The following is a 21,233-nucleotide window of genomic DNA, read 5'->3' on the forward strand; positions in this document are numbered from 1 at the left end:
GTGATGCGTTGGGCTGTGTATTGCCCAAACTGTCGAAAGTGGCCGTCGCTCGCTTCGCACGATCGCGAAACGCTTCAGTCCTCCATCTTAGCCAGACCGGAAGCCCTTTTTCAAGAACAGCTCTTATCAGAACTGCGGCCTGCCCAAGGGCATCCAGCCAGGTGCAAGTGGAGGAGTGGGGAATCAAACCCGGTTCTCCCAGATTAGTGTCTGCGCACTTAATCACGACACCAAACTGTAGAGCAGATGGTTACAGCAAGGCTCGAACAGAATGAATAGGGCTCATCAAGGGCCACCCACTGTCTGCCCTTGCTAGTTCAATGTCCAGGGTTGCTACGCAGAGGCAGGCAATGGCAAACCACTGCTGTTCGTCTCTCGCCTTGAAAATCCCTTGCCTGCCTCTGCGTAGCAACCCTGGACTTTCTGGGTGGTCTCCCATCCAAGTACTAACCAAGGCTGGCCCTGCTTAGCTTCCAAGACCGGGCTAACCTAGACTATCCAGATCAGGGCGACAGGAGAGTTACTGCCAAACAAAGGATTGGATAAAATGGCCCACTGGTCTTAGCTCGGTATAAAGTAGCTTCTTGTAGCTTGTACTCGTTGCATGTTCCTACTGACTTGGCACACTCTCCTGGATAATTCAGGTGGAGAGCCGTGTTGTTCTGAAGCAGCAGAACAAAGTCTGAGTCCAGTGGCACCTTTAAGACCAACAACGTTTTGTTCAAAGTATGAGCTTTTGAAATCGGACCAGGTGGCCAGATCAATGGCCGGAATATGTTGCCGAAGGCTTTCACGGCCGGAGTTCATTAGTTGTTGTAGATTTTTCCGGGCTGTACGACCGTGTAGTCTTGGCACTGTAGTCCCTGTCGTTTCGCCAGCAGCTGTGACTGGCATCCTCAGAGGTATAACACAGAAAGATGGAGTACTCTCTGGGTCATCTTTCTGTGTTATACCTCTGAGGGTGCCAGTCGCAGCTGCTGGCGAAACGTCAGGTCCCGCAATGCCAAGACCACACGGCCGTACAGCCCGGAAAATCTACCACAACTAATGGCAGCAAATTGGCACATAACTGTAAGGGCTAACGATTCCAGCTCTACTTATGCATCTTGACTCTGAGTGGTCCTTTCGAACGGCTGCCCCCCCACCCTCTCTTTTCCTGTAAATAGGGCTTGAGGAGATTTTATTCCATTGTATCTGAAGAAGTGTGCGTGTGGGAAGGGGTCAGCGATCAGGCACACCTATCCTGATTTTAACCCATATTTCCAGACTCTGTAAACATCTGGATTGATCAGTAGCCAGAGTCCTGACCTTTGCACAATCCTGTACCTGTGGGCATGTTAAAGAAACGTAGCTCGTTAATTATTGTACTATGTAAGCATCCTTAAGACGTCCTCCCTAAAATATCTGTTTTCCTGTTGAAAGGCAGACAGATTTCTCTACCCTCAAGAGAGCTGTCTCGTGTGATTCCTTCAGCTTTTGAGAGTCGAAGGCCCCTGCCACACGGCAGGGGAAAAGGCGCTTGAAGGCGCGGCTTTTAAAAGCCGCGCCAACGTTGAGGCGCCGCGGTAAGCCTATACTTTGAATAAAACTTTGTCGGTCTTAAAGGTGCCACTGGACTCAAACCTTGTTATCCTGGATAATGGAATACAGATGTTTTTTGGGGGGGCGGAGTTTACTGGGTAGCACAGAAGTGGTGTAGTGTACGCGAGGTGTGACGTGAAGGCCTCGGCCAGCCCCGTGGCTTGAGTATACCTCTTCGGCAAGGAAGATCCCTGAAGTTGCTCAGATCAAAGATAAAGACCCACACTCGCAGAACAGAACAGAAAGGACACTGACCCATCTCCGACAGCTTTCCCAGACACATCCATCTTGTTTCTCACGGAGATCCCCGAAACTTTACGGAAAGGTAAACGAGTGTAAAAGTTCTTTACGCTCCCTTCCAGAGAGACTGCAAAAGCAAAGAAGAAAGATGGTGAGCTATTAAATCCAGGCTTGCCCCGGTTCCTTGGAAATCTCTTTCAGCACGCATTCAAGGGACATGTCGGGTGCAGTGCGGCCATTTCTTGCACCCGACATCGTCCCAGAAGAGAATCTTGGGGCTTGTGGGCGGAGCTTACGCAGCATTTCCTCCCGCATAATAGGTCATGTGAATTCGCCATCTCAAAAAAATCATCCAATTTTTCCTTGTACAGGTGAGGATCGGAAACTGCCTTAGCAGTCGCTAAATATTTGGCAGCGGTGATTGAGAGAGAGAGAGAGATTGGATTTATACCCCGCCCTTCACTACCCAAAGGTGTCTCAGAGTGGCTTACAAACTCCTTTCCCTTCCCCTCCCCACCACAGACACCCTGTGAGGTAGGCGGGGCTGAGAGAGCTCTGACAGAAACTGCTCTTTTTCAAGAACAGTTGTGCCAGAGTTATGGCTTGCCCAAGGTTATCCAGCCAGGTGCAAGTGGAGGAGTGGGGAATCAAACCCGGTTCTCCCAGATTAGAGACGGCACACTTAACCACTACACCAAACTGCCTGTAAAAGGGCTGGATCTTGATCTGTTCAAGAGCTTTGAGCCAAAAGAACAGTAAGATAAGAAGAAAGGTTCCAAGTTCAATCCCCAGCATCTCCAATTAAATGTAACAATACAAGGCAGATTCACATATTTATTTATTTATTTATTTAACTTTAGACTTTATATCCCGCTCGAACCCCCTTTCTCAGGGGGTCTCTGAGCGGCTTACAAGTGGTGCTAATCACACAAATATTCCCTAACTAGGGCCACAGAGCCTGAGGACCATGTAAACTCTAGCGGATATCAGATATCTTAGCGGTTAAGACAGCATTAAAAGTTTAAGGATCACATGTGCATGTGATCTGACCCACAGGCCACTAGATTCCCTAGATCCCTTTTCTTACTATCGACGATGACAAAAAAAAAAAAATGAAGATTATTCTGTGAAGGTTGAAGGACATTTTGAAGGTTGAAGCCAACATTTCCCTCTGTCTATCTTGCCCCTCTCAGCAACCCGTGGGACTGATTGATGGAACTACGGTGACACCTCTCATTTTAAAAGCAGAGACGTCGATTCACTCTTGCCAGGGCTCTTTTGGTAGAAAAAGCCCAACAGGAACTCATTAGCATAACGGGCCACACCCAACAGTAGAAACGTATTAGCATGTTTGGCCACACCCCTGACAGCACAGCTCATTAGCCTATTAGGCCACACCCCCGTGTTACCAGAAGTGTGGTCATCCAGCCACACCACACCCACCTTTTGCTTCTTATTCTGTTTACCTTGGTTGTTGTCCACCAGGGCTTTTTTGGTAGCAGGAACTCCTTTGCATGTTAGGCCACACACCCCTTATGTAGCTGTTGGGTGTGGCTTATTATGCTAATGAGTTCCTGCTGGGCGTGGCCAACTCGGGAGCCATCCGGAACTCCGTTCCTGTGCGTTCCTGCCCAAAAATAGCCCTGACTCTTGCTATGGTATGACCATGATGTGACTGAAAGATACAGCCTAAACTCACCTTTTTTCTGAAATAAAATGTTTGGCTTCTGAGGTAACACAGTGCTGCAGTTCTCCGGGATGCTGTTGACAATGTTCTCACAGACCTGGGCCACAGGATAGAGGGTGCAAGTGAAGTACGTTTGGCTTGTGACATTGGGAATGTCCACCAGATGACAGAATTCATCTTCTGCACAACCTGGGAAGGACAAGAGCCATAGAAATCCGGACATTTTCACCCGGAATGCATTCCCACATTCCCCACGCCTCCTCTACCTTCCTGCCACATATATTATTGCGAAGTAGCCTAATTCAGATAAAACACACTCCTTCCAAAGTTTCCTCTTGCGAATCATTGCCGCTGTCCGCAATATACGGATTTGCTACCCACAAAGGAAAGTAGTTTTCTGAAACTCAAAAGTCAAATTTCTCCATCTTCAGCACTGACTATTCCCGTCACCAGCCCTGACCTGGATGGTTCAGACATTTGAAGGTTGAAGCCAACATTTCCCTCTCTCTATCTTGCCGCTCTCAGCAACCCATGGGACTGATTCATGGAACTACGGTGACACCTCTCCTTTTAAAAGCAGAGACGTCGATTCGCTCTTGCTATGGTATGGCCATGATGTGACTGAAAGATACAGCCTAAACTCACCTTTTTTCTGAAATAAAATGTTTGGCTTCTGAGGTAACACAGTGCTGCAGTTCTCGGGGATGCTGTTGACAATGTTCTCACAGACCAGGGCCACAGGATAGAGGGTGCAAGTGAAGTACGTTTGGCTTGTGACATTGGGAATGTCCACCAGATGACAGAATTCATCTTCTGCACAACCTGGGAAGGACAAGAGCCATAGAAATCCGGACATTTTCACCCGGAATGCATTCCCACATTCCCCACGCCTCCTCTACCTTCCTGCCACATATATTATTGCGAAGTAGCCTAATTCAGATAAAACACACTCCTTCCAAAGTTTCCTCTTGCGAATCATTGCCGCTGTCCGCAATATACGGATTTGCTACCCACAAAGGAAAGTAGTTTTCTGAAACTCAAAAGTCAAATTTCTCCATCTTCAGCACTGACTATTCCCGTCACCAGCCCTGACCTGGATGGTTCAGACTGGCTTGATCTTGCTGGATCTCAGAAGTGTTTGCAAACTAGCCTAATTCAGATAAAACACACTCCTTCCAAAGTTTCCTCTTGCGAATCATTGCCACTGTCCGCAATATACGGATTTGCTCCCCACAAAAGAAAGTAGTTTTTTGAAACTCAAAAGTCAAATTTCTCCGTCTTCAGCACTGACTATTCCCATCACCAGCCCTGACCTGGATGGTTCAGACTGGCCTGATCTTGCTGGATCTCAGAAGCAAAGCAAGGCCAACTGGGAATTACAACTGATCTCCAGATGACAATACTTGGACGGGAGACCATCTCTGAGGGAAGCTGAGCCAAATATCACATTGTAGACTCTGTCACATGAGAGCATGATAGGAGCTCCCCAGTCACCAGATTAAACGCGATAACGTATAAAAAAATGTATAAGAATTTACATTGTGAAATAATGCTTGCAGCACTCTATTCTATTGAAGATAAGAATACAGACGACAAACCTGAAGAAGGATTCGTAAACGGACTTATACTAGAAATCCGTTGTTTGTCTGAGACTATACTGTAATGTTTCACATGTACTGCCAAGCCTAAGATCGCATTTAAGATGTTATAGTTGAAATCTTGCTGACTATTGAATTCTAAAAGCATTATATATAAATATCTGCTTATATTGTGTATTCATACACGGTGATTTATTGTTTTGTTGGTTACATTACACCGTGGTCTTGTTTGTTGTAACTTATCAGAGGCAGGCAATGGCAAACTACTGCTGAACATCTCTTGACTTGCAAACCCAACCAAATCACCATAAGACTTGACAGCACTTTGCTCCACCATTTCCAACGCCAATGCTAAACCTCACTTTTTGATAAGAGATTGAGAGGAAGAAGAGGAGGAGGAGATGGGATTTACACCCAGCCCTTCACTCGAAGCCTCAGAGCAGCTTACAATCTCCTTCCCTTCCTCTCCCCACAACAGACACCCGGTGAGGTAGATGGGGCTGAGAGAGCTCTGAGAGAACTGCTGAAGAAGAGGAGGAGGAGGAGGAGGAGGAGATTGGATTTATACCCCACCCTTCACTACCCAAAGGAGTCTCAGAGCAGCTTTCAAACTCCTTGAGAGAACAGCTCTGAAAGAACTTGTTACTGACCCAAGATCAAACAGCAGCTGCATGTGAAGGAGAGGGGAATCAAAACCAGTTCTCCCAGATTAGAGTCTGTGCTCCTAAGCACTACAGCAAACTGGTTGCCAGCCACCCGGAATTACAACTGATCCCCAGACAACAGAGATCAGTTCGCCTGGAGAAAAGGGCTGCTTTGGAGGGTGGGCTCTAGGGCATTATACCCCGTTGAGGTCCCTCCCCTCCCCAACCTCCACCCTCCATAGGCCCCACACCCAAATCTCCAAGGATTTCCCAACTTGGAGTTGGCATCCCTCGCATTAAATGAATCTGGATGTGTTTGAGAGTATCCTGATATTCTCATTAGTGCTCAATCACATGGCAGGGGGAGGGGTGAAATTCCCTGTATAGAAAATTTGCTTTCTGCTTCTATATCCACATGCCTTCTCCTGTGATGTCTTTTGATACCATGCTGTCTCTGTTTCCTGTTGCAGGTCAAATGGTCCAGGGCAGACCAAATGGCCTGAACTACCTCAATAGCCATGCCATATAACCACACATTCTTTCACACCTCTAAGTGGAAGAGCCAGACCTGATGGCTCCTGCCTCTGGCCCACATGCAACAAGTCACGTAGGCAGTGGAGAAGCTGGAGTTTGGGTCATGTGACTGCAGGCGTGGTCTCCAAACTTCTAGCCTATCCCCACACGCAGCTATGACAACCAACAATTGGGCACATCCCCTGTCCGCTCATGATTGGCTGATGGCCACAGCTGATCATGAATGGAATTGGAGTATAATTGATTGATTTCTATGAGAGGGAGTGCTCTGCTCTTAGTTCTCCCTTCTTGTCATTGTCTGTTTATTGCACCTGGAAATGCTGTTTCTTGGAAAACAAAGAGCTGCTTTGTGAACTGGAGCACATGGGTGCAAGGATGGGATTTCTCTTCAAAATCCCTTGGTGTCTAATTGGACTGTATACTTTGGACACTCTTGGAATCTGGACACTTCACTGGTAAATATGAATATCTTTAATGTGTAGTTAAGGCACAGAGCCATAGGTTTTTCTTGTTTTCAGTAATCTCTTATATAGTCTGTTTTCCTATGCTCTGTACTGAATAAAAATTATTCTTATTTCTAATGGGTCTCTGATGTTGTAACTTGCATTCCAAGCCTAGATCTTGTAGCCTGACGCTCCCCACACATGCTACTTTGGTAAGAGTGTGCATCTCTATATTGAGTTGCTAATGTGTTTTGTCCCAGATGCCAACTAAGGGTTTGGAATCTCTCCCTTAGGAAAGGCAGGGACTAGTGAAAAGAGGTTCTGGTGGCATATTATTCTGAAAACATGAGGGGGTATAGACCATCTCATGGTTTGTTGTTTAATGTACTGAAAAGTACAGGGTTCCCTCACATTCCTGGACTGGCATGGGTGGGCTAAGACCTGTACATTCACTATCTAGTTTTGCCTGGTATCGGATAAGGAACGAAATGTTGTTTTGGCTCTCAAGATCAGATCTCTAGAGATCAGCTTCTCTCTCTCTCAGGATTCTAGCAGACTGTTACAGAAATTCTAAACGTCCAAAACTTCTAACTAGTAGCGGCGGCGTCTGTCCATGAGCATCCAGACAACGGATAAGTTCTCTTACGTGTGAGACACCAGAGGCGGGCCTCTTCTGCTGAGTACGTGTGCTTGAAGATCCGGTACTCTTGGGATGGAAGGGAACGGCGTTGGTCGAGCTGGATCTGGCTGCTTTCCATCAAGGAAAAGAGTTCCAGTGTGGACTCTGATCGATACCAATTGGACAGCCAGAAGGAACCAGAGAGAGAAAGTGTAACTCATGTGGAAAGCTCTAAAGAAAGAGTTCTCTGCAGGGGGCAGTGGAAACAAAGAAGCCCCCCACCCCACCCCACCCGTTCCTTATACTGAAGGAACCCAGAACAGAACTTTTCCCACCAAAACAAAACAATAAAAATAAAGCTCCTAAGTACTCAAGAAGCGAAATTCACACAATGGTATTGTGAGACTTTTCCACAGAATCATAGAATGTTAGAGCTGGAAGGGACATTGCAGGTCATCTAGTCCAACCCCCCTGCACTCTGCAGGAGCACGGCCGAAAGATAGCCCTACAACATACCCGAAAGATGGTCGTCCAGCCTCCGCTTGAAAATGTCCAGCGAAGGAGCATCCACCATCTCCTGAGGCAGACTGTTCCACTGCTCAGCCACTCTTACAGTTAGGAAGTTTCTCCTGATATTTAGCCGGTATCGACTCCCTTGTAATTTCCACCCATTAGATCTAGTCTTGCAATCCGGAGCAAGAGAGAATAGATCTGCTCCATCTTCTATGTGACAGCCCTTCAGATATTTGAAGACTGCAATCATGTCCCCTCTAAGCCTTCTCTTTCCCAGGCTAAACAGACCCTTCTCTTTCGGCCTTTCCTCGTAAGACTTGGATTCCAACCCTCTCACTATCCTGGTTGCCCTCTTCTGGACACGCTCAAGCTTGTCAACATCCTTCCTAAAATGTGGTGCCCAAAACTGAACACAGTACTCCAGGTGAGGCCTGACCCTAGCAGAACAGAGTGGAACTACCACCTCCCGTGATCTGGACACAATGCTTCTGTTAATGCATCCTAAGATTGTGTTAACTTCCTTCTAAGTCACATCGCACTGCAGGCTCATGTTTAGCTTGTGATCAACCAGAACACCCAGATCCCTTTCCATGTTCCTTGCTTCTTAATACAGGTTTGCACAAGAAATATTCCCAGCAGATTGTTCTGGTAGTTAGTAGGTGGTGTCTCTTGTAACTTGTATTTATCCCCTGTTCATTGCAAAATAACTTTGTCGAGTACATTTATTGTATCCTGTGCTTTATAGCATTTTTGTTGGTTCAATTTTACTTGCGTTGCCCATTGTGTGCAACAACAGCTCTCTCTTGGTATACCAGTACCTGTCAATCCTGGCTCTCTCTGTGCTGGGGCAACAGCAGCATCACACACCCCGGATCTCATTCGAGTGACCATATCAGAATCTAGAACGCAAGAAGAACAAAATTTCGGACACGCGCCTGGTGCCATTTCCCCCGAGAACGCAAATGCACCAGTCCACCCAGGGGCTACATACACACAAAACCAAGCTTCTGCACAGGAATCCTATGCTAGATGAAGGTTGTTGCACACACAGTCTGACATCTAATCCAGTTGTTCAGACTGCACACATGTGGTGACAGCCAATCAGTGATAGTACTGATGGAGTGCTTGGGAAGCTGGATTATTTCACCTCCCCATATCCCCCTCACCACTGAAAAACTGATCAGTGAAAAGAGCGAGAGTCCAGCACCACCTTAAAGACAAACAAAATATGTGGGAAGGTATTGTCAGGGTCAACAGCACGCAGGTCAAAACACACTCTTCAGGAAAAGTTATGCTTTATTGGAATACTGTTCTGTTGCCAAGTAGTACAGTTACATTGTCAGAAATAACGATTAGTGCAAGGGATTCAATACATATACTCTGATGCCTCATCTGGCTAAGCAAATGAAATCCAAGCGCAGGTGTGGGAATTCTCCCGGCGGGACATTACATCATAAATGGACTCTCCCCACCCCCTTGAGAGCAGAAATATTCACACCAATAGTGGAATTCAAGCCCTCCCTTCTATTCAAGGTTACACTGATAGTGCTGTCTGGCTGAGCCAATTCGCATGGGCAAAAGAGCCCCTCCCTTATGTTACCCACAGTAGCTAAGCAAAGCAAGCATGTGCACATGCGCCAAGGTCAGGGACGAAAGAAAACAAAGAAAGCATGGCAGCTAGCTGACAGGTATGAGCTTTCGTGAGTCTGGACGAAGAAGAGGCTGGACGAATATTTGTCAGAGATGCTTTAGGCTGGTCCTGCATTGGGCAGGGGGTTGGACTAGATAATCTGTATGGCCCCTTCCAACTCTATGAGTCTATGATTCTATGAGACACCATACACTTCTTCAGATACAGCTAGAATGGAAATCTATCTGTTCTATATATCGGAAAATAGAGTGAAGAAGTGTTCAGTGACTCACAAAAGCTCATATCCTGCCACATATTAGGTTAGTCTTTAAGGTGCTACTGGATTCTTAGAAATCATTGGGTGCGTTCAGACGGACAGCTAATCCCACCATTATGCCGGCTCAAATTTGATCCCGATCTTTTAAATCCATCCTCGCACGACCAGACATCCCCTGGGGGAATCGCCTTACTGCGCGCTGCTTCCAGTGTGGATTGACTAGATGGCGTCCACTGAATGAGGCACACGCACGGTGGCTTTTTAAAAAAAAACAAAAGTTTGTGCATGCGCATAGGCATGATATTGCGTCCTTGGTTATTCGCTCATGCGCAGAATCAAGATTTTTTAAAAATGGCGCCCGTTAGGGATGGCCTGACGTCAGACCATCCCAAACGGGCACCATTTTTAATTGCATGCTGGAACGATCAGACAGGGGAAGGTCCGTGAGTGGCCCGTTGGAAATGAAAACTCTAGATTTAAAGTAGTATCTTTTTAGTATGGCTCCTAAGCGCGGCAAAACGGGATTCTCACAGAAGACGGACATTTCCCAGATGTTGAAGTCTAGACATTACATTTAAATCCATGAGGCACCCGTGCCTCGCGCAGATCTAAAGAGCCGTCTGAATGCACCCATAGAATTTCATAGGCTAATTTCACACTAGAGCTGCCTCGATGTTGTGCTGCCGTTTGCACCGATACTATTGGTCAATTTCACACCCGAAGCCGCGGGGCTGCATTTGACACAGAGGCAGGCAATGGTACACCCTATGGGATGGCCCAGGCTAGCCTGATCTCATCAGATCTAGGAAGCTAAGAAGGGTCAACCCTGGTTAGTACTTGGATGGGAGACCACCAAGGAAGTCCAAGGTAGCAACGCAGAGGCAGGCAATGGTACACCCTATGGGATGGCCCAGGCTAGCCTGACCTCATCAGATCTAGGAAGCTAAGAAGGGTCAACCCTGGTTAGTACTTGGATGGGAGACCACCAAGGAAGTCCAAGGTAGCAACGCAGAGGCCGGCAATGGTACACACTATGGGATGGCCAAGGCTAGCCTGATCTCATCAGATCTAGGAAGCTAAGAAGGGTCAACCCTGGTTAGTACTTGGATGGGAGACCACCAAGGAAGTCCAAGGTAGCAACGCAGAGGCAGGCAATGGTACATCCTATGGGATGGCCCAGGCTAGCCCAGTCTCATCAGATCTAGGAAGCTAAGAAGGGTCAACCCTGGTTAGTACTTGGATGGGAGACCACCAAGGAAGTCCAGAGGCAGGCCATGGCAAACCACCTCTGAACGTCTCTTGCCTTGAAAATCCTACAGGTGTCGCCATGAGTTGGCTGTGACTTGAGGATTGTTTCCACCAAGGACTGAGTTGTGCTGGTATAGAACGATGCTATGCAATCTTCCTTCCAAAAGGGACATTTAAAAAAACAACAACAATCTCACCTCTCCATAGATAAACACGCTGAAAACTGACGAAAGGATTATCCTTTTCTTCTCTGACCTCAGAAGCTGACAAAGAAAGGAAATATAATTTACTTCCTCATATAAGAAGGTGGTCAGCATAGTAACTCCGATTTCCAACTGTTTTTACTGCTAAGGATTAATATTGTCTCATTAGAAATGAAAATTGGAAGTGTGTGTGTTTGGGGGGGGGGGAATAATCAATCTCTTGACAGAAATGAGTGCAACATTAAAAACACAAAGTCCCAGTCTTTGAGACCCCCTCCAAACCATGGTTTTGAAGATCAGAAATGAATCACCCCTCTTACATGTGGCTTCCTTTTCAGTTTCCTGTTTAATGCTAATCACAGTTAGCTGGTAATAATATGAATCAGGAAACTATAATTAGACCGTGGCCTCCCACGACTGATCAGAATTCCACGTGAAGGCACGGTTTCTGATTCTAGTACGGACCGGTGGTGCTAACAGTGGTTTGCCGCTTGAGATGTCACAGCTGAGTGTGGTTAGAACCAAACAGGAAGTGACATGGGAGAGGGGAGGAAGAGGCGTGCTCTCACAGCTCATTCACAAAATTACAAACTGAGGCTTAGAGGCCCACTTGAATGAGCCAAAGGATACAATTTCCATTTCTATGGAGTGTGGCCCTGGTTCACACCACCCATTACCCATCATTTATATCATTATTTTTAATTATTTCAAAACAAGGAAGAAAATTTTGCAAACGTTACTGTTCCATAGTAAAGGTAAAGGTAAAGGTTCCCTTGCTCGAAAGCCAGTCGAATCCGACTCTAGGGTTGCGGTGCTCATCTCCGTTTCAAAGCCGAAGAGCCAGCGCTGTCCGAAGACGTTTCCGTGGTCATGTGGCCGGTATGACTAAACACCAAGGCGCACGGAACGCTGTTCCCTTCCCACCGAAGTGGTACCTATTTATCTACTTGCAATTTCTTGCTTTCGAACTGCTAGGTTGGCAGGAGCTGGAACTAGAGACGAGAGCTCACTCCGTCATGCGGCAACTCGGGTCTTGAACTGCTGAACTACTGATCTTCCACAGCCTGCAGTTCAGCGTCTTAACCACTTGAGCCACCGCAGCTCCTTACTGTTCCATAGAAGATCGTTAAAACACAATCTGGCCTAACTTAATTGAACACATGAAGCTGCCTTATACTGAATCAGACCGTTGGTCCACCACAGTCCGTATTGTCTACTCAGACTGGCAGCTGCTCTCCAGGGTCTCAGGCAGAGGTCTTTCACATCACCTTCTACCAGATTTTTTGCTGGAGATACTGGGGATGGAATCTGGGACCTTCTACATGTCAATCAGATGCTCTGCCACTGAGCTTTTCGAGATCAGATATAAATTTGGAAGCCACCTCTGCCTCTATTTTCAATGAACCTATTGTACATTTCCCAAGTGATGATCCATCAGGTAAAGCTAGCAGGCGGCTTGTATTTCTCACTGTGCTGATTCTGCTTAGTTTGCTGCATTGTTCGGTGCAAATAACTGTACATTGGTATTTATCCTCCATCAGGAAGAAGACAGTTGGACTCTTCATGTTATATAACTTAGTCTGAAAGTGTTTGAAATGTGATGTTGTCATTTGAAAGTGTTTACAATACACTAGAGTTGATGTTGTGTATATAAAACAAATATATTTAGCTATAAGTGCATGTGAATATTGTGTTTATTATTTCAACACGGTGTTTTCTGTGCTGCGTAAATTAGTCTGCTCTGGAGCCCTCCTTCCTGAGCGAAGACAAAAACGTGTGAGCCGGGGGCTAGAGAACTGTGAGCCGGCTCAGACTAACTCAGCTTAGAGGGAACACTGGGGAGCATCCGTACACCAGGAAAGGAGCCCACTTACCTCCTGTGAGCACCTGACCTCCCAGCTGGAACGTGTACTGCTTCCTTCCTTCAGCATACTTCTCTCTTTGACACTGGTCTTCTTTCCCACGCGTTGTGGTTCCATCCCAGTTGTTAGTGTTGCAGATGAATACATCTGGGTAGCTCATAAGACCACACACGATACTACCTGGATAAAGTTGAGGAAAGCAATACTGTTAGGCTGACCAACTTCATATTGTGAGATTCCTGTAGCTTTTGGAGGTGGAGCCTGGGGAGGATGGGATTTGGGTAGGGAAGAAAAAGAAGAAGAGGTGGAGGAGGTTGGATTTATACCCCGCCCTCCACGACTCGAAGGAGCCTCAGAGCAGCTTACAATCTCCTTCCCCTCCCTGCAACAGACACCCTGTGAGGTAGGCGGGGCTGAGAGAGCTCTTTCGAGGACGGCGCTTGAGAGAACAGCTCTGAAAGAACTTGCAACTGACCCAAGGCCACACCGACAGCTGCACGTGGAGGAGTGGGGAATCAAACCCGGTTCTCCCAGATCAGAGTCTGCGTTCCTAACTACACCAAAGTGACACCATGTTGGGACCTCCTGCTGTACTGAATCCACGTGGTACATTTTGTACAGAGCCCCTTAAGCCAGAAGCCTCTGTGGTACAGCCATCTCCAGAGAACCCCATTCGAGCCCTCTCAGTGCCTCCATCACACACCCACTCAGCCGATGGCAGCCCTAGGCTTCCTTTAACACAGAAGAGATGAACGAGGGAGTTTCAGCGGAAGAGACTTCACAACTTCTCCCACGGCCCTTTCTGCTGCTTTGAGAAGAGGCAGGGACCAGTTGAGAGTCCGTGCTCCTAGCCACTACACCAAACTGGTAGGTATAATGCCTCAGCAGGGGAATAATGCCATAGAGTCCTCCTCCGGAAATCAGTTATGCTTCTGGGAAATCTCCAGCCCCCACCTGGAGGTTGGCAACTCTAATTACAATTATCTGGTGGTGGTTGTTTTTTTTTATTTGCTCATGCACCGAGAGGCCTCCATCCAACTCCATCCAACTACTCTGGTCACTCTGGATTGAGGCCTTCCTTCCATCTAACGAGCCCTCTTCAGACTTCACTGGCTCTTCCTCTGGTGGAAGTCTCCTCAGGTTGGAGAAAGGTTTCAAATTTTTCTCCGCAGAGTAGCAGGATACAGAATACAGCTCTGGAGATTTTTGAAAGGGTGCCTGGGAAAGTTGGAATTCCAAAAGGATGTGACATCACTTCCAGGGGACACTCTAGGAATTTCCCCTAAGCAGTGTGGTAAAGACCATAGTGACATGAGGAAACTCCCAGAGCATCGCTATGGAGTAGAGTTGTGAAGGCTGGGGGGGGGGGGGGGGGGGAGAACAAACAAACAAAACATCCAGGAAAGGGGGGGTCGGTCCCCCCCCCGGTCTGGAACCTTTTTTCACTTTTTTCCAACAGAAAAATTGGAAATTTGGGTACTGAATAAAACCCTCCTATGAAATATGTTATTTTCGAATGAGCTAAATGCTTCTAAAGGCAATTGCTCAAAAACACACTCCATATTTTTTGAATTATAGTTTTCAAACACATTTCTTGTTTCCAGCAAGCTCACACAGGTCAACTTGTATGACTGGATAATGGGACACGTAAACCTGTAAGAAATGGCTGACAATGTCCTAATCAGGTTGAAGAAGGGCATTCTACAGAACACCAGACCATCCTTGGCTGTCTCTGAGCACAAAGACACTGGCACTTTTCACATTACCATTCTAAACTGGATGTTATTCGTTGTTTCAACGAATTCGTTGTTATTCCATTTCAAGTAAAGCGATACAGGGACGGGGATTTCATATGGTGAATTTCCTTCTGTTAATAAGCCGTCTCTGAAGCGTTATGGTCATTTCAAACAGTGCTGCTTCTTCCCCCACCCTTTTTCACCACATGATCTTCCTTGGACTTTCTGAGGTGAGCGCTATAGCAGCACCATTGGAGTCAAGGGAGAGATTCTTTTGATCTAAGATGTTTAAGGAAGCGAAGATGTCCCAGGAAAAAAAGAACTTGGTTTATATCACGAATGGACAGATCTGGACTTATAAAAACTAAAAGAAAATTGAAGAAAGAAGATACATAGAAGACAGAAGAAGAAAAACGAGTTGTAATGTTCTTGCTGAGGGAACATTGATTTTAAAGATTTTGCCGGGATGATTTTGCGGGGGGGGGCGAGTAAAGCGTGGAGATGCTATTTTTTTCTTAAGGGATGTGATTATGTGTCTTATAGCTTTGGAATTACTCTCTGTTCAGTCAGATAAGCAGGTTTTGTCAGCAGAAGCGATGATTGGCGGGCACTCTTCATGTTTGAAAGTAACCGTATAAGAGAAACAACTATGTTTTAAGCTTTGTAAAACCTCCATTCTTGGGTTTTTAGTTAGGTTCTTTTTACTTTTTCCTATAGATTGTAGACTCTCCCTCCCCATTTTCTGTTGTAGTTTTATAGAAAAGCAAATAAAAAATTCCCCTTCAGGGGGCTTAAAAAAACACACAAAAAACACTGGAATATGGGATAATATCTTCAAAGTTTCTAGTGTTTGTGGGGGAGACACAGCCCCTACTTTTGCTCTTTCCATATCTGCTGCTGTATGCTTTTTCTTTAACAACGTCCCCATCCAGCAGGACAAACGTGGAAATGAAGGCTATTTTTGGGCAGGAACGCACAGGAACGGAGTTCCGGCTAGCCTCAGAGCTGGCCACAGCCACTACAGCCAAAACCTCTGCGTGTGTGGCTACAGAGGGAAGGTCTGGGGAGCGACCCCCCGGTGACTCAGAGACGGGCGGCCCAGTGGGAACCCTGGAAGGATTCGGGAGGCATTTAAATGCCTCCCTGTGCCTTCCCAGCCACGGGGCGCCCAAGCAAGCCAAGGGAAGGCATGGGGTGTGGCCTAATACGTTAATGAGATGTGCTATCAGGGATATGGCTTAATATGCTAATGAGTTTCTGCTGTTGGGTGCGGCCTATTATGCTAATGAGTTCCTGCTGGGCTTTTTCTACAAAAAAAGCCCTGGTGGGGATAAACTTCCTCTTCCCACATCTGTAGTCTGAGCACTGTTACCTCCATCCAGCAGGACCTGGCTCAGGATAAAGCCGTCACAGCAAGGGTCTTGGCTGCAGCCTTGGCGGCAGAAGAGATGAACATCGGTCAAAGATGTCGCGGCTGCTGGGAGAACCAGATTCCTGTACACGCCAGACACAACATCCTGGAAATCAGTCCGCTCGAAGGTCTTGGCTCCAGCTGTTGTGAATTCTTGCCCTGGGAAGAAGAGAGGGAAATCGCCTTCCAGAAGGAGCCCAGCAAAAGGTGACGGACGGGTGACACACAGACAATTGCCAGGTTGCCTCTTCAGGGAGGGATTGACCTTTAACCTGGATGCGCAACATCGGGCAAGTAAAAGGTTGTGTCTGGAGAACCTAGCGTCTGGGGTGAGGACAGGGTCTCTCTCCTCTTATCTGTGCCCCACACATCATACTGATTACTTTCTCCCATGGATGTCATTTACAGCAAACGTGACGTGAGCCTTTCTCGATCTGCACAGCAACACTTTTGAGAAAGACACAGAAAAACACGTGCCCGTGTTGGGAAACGGCTATTACATATTAAAGAAAAATATCAATGCTCTCTGGATTATGTCCTGACAGTGTTATTAGCACGCATGCTGCAAACTACTCTGTGGACATGATCGTGGGGCAAACATACCTTGCTCAGACACCCCCGGTCCCATTCCAGGGGAGCTCCTGATGAGATTGCCTCCACATTCCCTGACGAAATTTATCTCAACTACAGTACTGAGCAGAGCAGCTTTGCCCTGGCACAGTAGACACTTGGTTCTCGCATCTTGCAGCTCCGTTTGATTATGTCCTGACAGTGTTATTAGTACGCATGGTGCAAACTACTCTGTGGACATGATCATGGGGCAAACATGCCTTGCTGAGAAGCCCCCAGTCCCATTCCAGGGGAGCTCCTGATGAGACTGCCTCCACATTCTCTGACGAAATAAATCTCAACTACAGTATTGAGCAGAGCAGCTTTGCCCTGGCACAGTAGACACTTGGTTCTCACATCTTGCAGCTCCGTTTACCCACTTCAGCAATTAAGAACATAAGAACATCAGGGATCCTTGTGGCTAATAGCCACTGATGGACCTCTGCTCCATATGCTTATCTAATTCCCTTTTGAAGCCGTCCATGCTTGTAGCTGCCACCACTTCCTGTGGCAGTGAATTCCAAGTGTTAATCACTCTTTGGGTGAAGAAGTACTTCCTTTTATCCGTTCTAACCCGACCGCTCAGCAATTTCATGGAGTGCCCACGAGTTCTTGTATTGTGAGAAAGGGAGAAAAGTACCTCTTTCTCTACCTGCTCTTTCCCATGCATAATCTTATAAACCTCAATCATGTCACCCCTCAGTCGTCGTTTCTCCAAGCTAAAGAGCCCTAAGCACCTTAACCTTTCCTCATAGGGAAAGTGTTCCAACCCTTTTATCATTCGAGTTGCCCTTTTCTGCACTTTTTCCAAAGCTATAATATCCTTTTTAAGGTGTGGTGACCAGAATTGCACACAGTATTAAATCATCTCATTTATCAGAGGAGAGGCAATATCTCCCAGGTTCATGGTTGGATCATTAAATCATCTCGTGTACAGCACAAAATTGCTTTCCATTTGCCCCCTTTCTGTACCTATTTAGTTGGATGCATCTTTGAAGTGGGCGATGCTAGCTAGATTGCATTGCTGCTTTTGTATCTGCACAGCATCTGAGAAGCAACCGCAAGAACTGACTGCAAGATTAGTCAGCTTCATGGGTAGACACCAAAGGGATACAGTGATATCTAAGTAGCAAGTCAACTCTAAAACTAATTAGTTGTCATTTTACAAAACAGAGGTAGAGTTTGTGGTAACAAAGTCTAACTGTGTGAAAAACAGTCATAACTATGCAGGCAGACACATCCAAATTTGTTTGGAGTCATGTGAACAGCTCACTGAACAGTCTGCTTCCTAGCAGTGACTGGTAAACAGGAAATTAGCTGAACTGGCAGGCATTTGTAAATAACTAGTTATGAGCAGTTTTAAAGGATAAAGATGTGCCTTTTAAAAACGTTTTTTTCTCTTTAAAACATTAATAAACATATATGAAGCCTAGTTTCAAATAGTAAAACCACATGGGTATTGAAGGATTACATCTCCTCTTCCTACATTGCCCTGATCTGAACTGTGGCTTTCACAAACTGACAGAGGTCTGCAATGTCTGTTCTGTCCTGAAGCCATTGAGAACATACCTTTTTTCAGGTAGACCCTCAGTGTGTCTGGATCCCGGCTTCTTATTTTAATCAGGCAGCTAAGACGAGCGATCCTAGTGGTGGCAGAGTTCTCAAAGGCACCTTCAGCCTAAGATCAACAAACATATCTCCAGGTTATGCACGCACCATTTTAATTCATGTCAGACAATTAAAAATCACCTATTGAATTTCCATTTCTTAATTGACCAGGAGGAGGGTTTGGTCAATCGATTCATAGTAACAATTATTACTATCGTATGGCCTTGTGTGTAGTGTAGCCAGGAGATCCGAAGATTGTCAGGCAGCCAGACGTTCTAGCTCTTCTAGCGTTATTATGGACCACTAGGTGGCGAGCTACCCTTGTTTTGGAGGCAAAAGACGTTTCAGAAGCGGTTTTGCCATTGCCTGCTTCTGCATCATGACCCTGGTATTCCTTGGAAGTCGCCCACCCAAGTACTAGCCACGGCTGACCCTGCTTTGCTTCCGAGAGCTGACGAGATCGGGCTAGCCTGGGCCATCCAGTTCAGGGCTTCTGTCCATAATATTTATGACGGACACTGAAGCCGTGGGGTATTCAGCAACAGTCATATTGAGAGAGCCAGTATGGCGTAGCGGCGTATACGTATGCAGGCTCTACAATAAAAGAGCTGCCAGCTCCACGCTGAGAAATTCCTGGACATTTGGGAGTGGACCGTGTGGAGGGTGGGGTTTGAGAAGGGGAGGAACCTTAGCAGAAGGTAGAATGCCATACAATCCACCCCCCGACCATGTTCTCCTGTTTCATTACCAATGCCTACTACCCCTCTGCTTATCACACCTAATCCAGTCACGCCTGCTGCTGTCATTCGCCTGCTATTGTCCTTCGGCATCTGAAGTCACTCCCCTCTCCAAGATAGAAGGACAGGCGGACTCATATTCTAGCTGTATCTGAACGAGCGAGCCGTGACTCATGAAAGCTCCTCCCCGGCCACAAATTTTGTTCATCTTTTAAGCTGCTGCTGGACTCGTGCTCTGTGCTGCTGCTACAGACAGACTAACACAGCGCTACCCATCTTGCTCTGTCATCTATGGATGAGTTGGAATTCCAGGAGATCTCCAGGCCCCACCTAGAGGTTGGCAAGTCTTACTGGGATCAAAAACACCCCCGTAATACTGTCTGCAGGCTAGAAGGGGCCATCAAGACAGATGGCCCCTGTCTGGACAACTTTGATTTGTATTTAGTAGAGCCACCTGCAGGCCAGATAATTACTGTGAGGACCACCACCACCAAGAAGAAGAAGAGGAGGAGGAGGAGATTGGATTTATACCCCACCCTTCACTACCCGAATGAGTCTCAGAGCGGCTTACAAACTCCTTTCCCTTCCTCTCCCCACAACAGACACCCTGTGAGGCGGGTGGGGCTGAGAGAGCTCTCCTGCCCTTGAGAGAACAGCTCTGAGAGAACTTGTGACTGACCCAAGGTCTCCACGCCCGGCCTTGGCAATGGGGCGAGGCCCTTCCACGCATGTGGAGGAGTGGGGAATCAAACCCAGTTCTCCCAGATTAGAGTCCGCGCTCCTAACCACCATACCAAACTGACTCTCTGCCAGTTGGCCATCCCCAATATAAGCCAATGGCACAACTGCCAACTTTTCAAAAGGCCAAAAAGTGATAGGTATCCACCCAGACTTCACTCCCCAGGCCTATCAACATGAAGCAACAGTGTTTGGTTACCATTCCGAAAGCAGAACAATTGTAATTGCTCTCAGCAGCACTGTACAGCTCACACCGTGTTCCTGTCCCTGCACCGGACAATGCAGCAAACCCACATGACTCATCCTTCTCGCACTCTGAAAAGACAAGGGCATTCAGCGGACTTAGTGTGTTGTAACAGAAGCCATGGTGTCATTACTGAGCACTAAAAAACAAAACATCTTCTAGTTTCAAGTGGATCAAATTTAGTTGGCCTTGAGTTGAAGACAGGTGGAAGGATGTAGTAACCAGAAGAGTATTATTGTAGCAAGTGCACTGGCTTCCTTTTGCCTTTGGCTGGTCAAAAGTAGAGTTAGCATTGTCTTACGGTGGCTCAGAGGTTAAGTTCGAGACCCAAGTGCCGCGTGACGGAGTGAGCTCCCGTCTCTGGCCCCAGCTCCTGCCAACCTAGCAGTTCAAAAGCAAGAAATTGCAAGCAGATAAAAAGGTGCCGCTTCGGTGGGAAGGTAACAGCGTTCCGTGCACCTTGACATTTAGTCATGCCGGCCACATCACCACGGAGAAGTCTTCGGACAGTGCTGGCTCTTCGGCTTGGAAATGGAGATGAGCACCACCCCCTAGAGTTGGATTCGACTGGCTTTTGAGCAAGGGAAACCTTTACCTTTTACTTACGCACACAGATGTCCTGGTCTTATCAGCTGCCTAGCTAATAGAAATCTGTTCCCAACATAAACTGGGGTAGCTAAAACAACAAGATGGAAACCAAGACGTCCTTGGCTCAGACCTCAAATAAGCTTCCCAGGTAGAGTTAGGCGAGTCGGTCAGCTTTATTTGTTGTAACTAACGTTCATTCAAAAATGTCTCCCTCTGACATCAGAGTATTTTTTATTTATTTTTAAAATTTACATCCCACCCTCCCCGAATAGGCTTAGGGCGGGTAACATCAAGACATATACCAATAAAAATAAATTGACACAATTACTCTAAGACATTAAAAACATTAAAACCAGAAAACAATTAAACAGTTAAAGATAGTGAGCAGGAATTCAGACCCTCTATAAAAACTAGATAGATGATACTGGAGTCCTATCCACATAATCCCGAACTCAACATAGGGTAGATGCAGGGCTATTTTTG

General features: G+C 46.7%; 1 protein-coding gene across 1 annotated transcript in view; it reads right to left on the bottom strand.

Annotated features, from left to right (window-relative positions):
- Nucleotides 1-21,233, bottom strand: part of LOC107108406 (thyroglobulin-like) — a gene marked incomplete at its 5' end in the record, with an annotated part of 96,810 nt that overhangs the window by 43,512 nt on the left and 32,065 nt on the right. Inside the window, 4 exons of the mRNA XM_015408836.1 lie at nt 1,837-1,948; nt 3,521-3,697; nt 7,374-7,511; nt 16,188-16,385. Of these exons, the coding sequence (XP_015264322.1) occupies nt 1,837-1,948; nt 3,521-3,697; nt 7,374-7,511; nt 16,188-16,385 (625 nt within the window). The remainder of the gene's footprint in view (nt 1-1,836; nt 1,949-3,520; nt 3,698-7,373; nt 7,512-16,187; nt 16,386-21,233) is intronic.

The sequence above is a fragment of the Gekko japonicus genome, unplaced genomic scaffold (assembly GCF_001447785.1).
Source record: "Gekko japonicus isolate JY-2015 unplaced genomic scaffold, Gekko_japonicus_V1.1 scaffold3976, whole genome shotgun sequence".
In the NCBI taxonomy this organism is placed as follows: Eukaryota; Metazoa; Chordata; class Lepidosauria; order Squamata; family Gekkonidae; genus Gekko; species Gekko japonicus.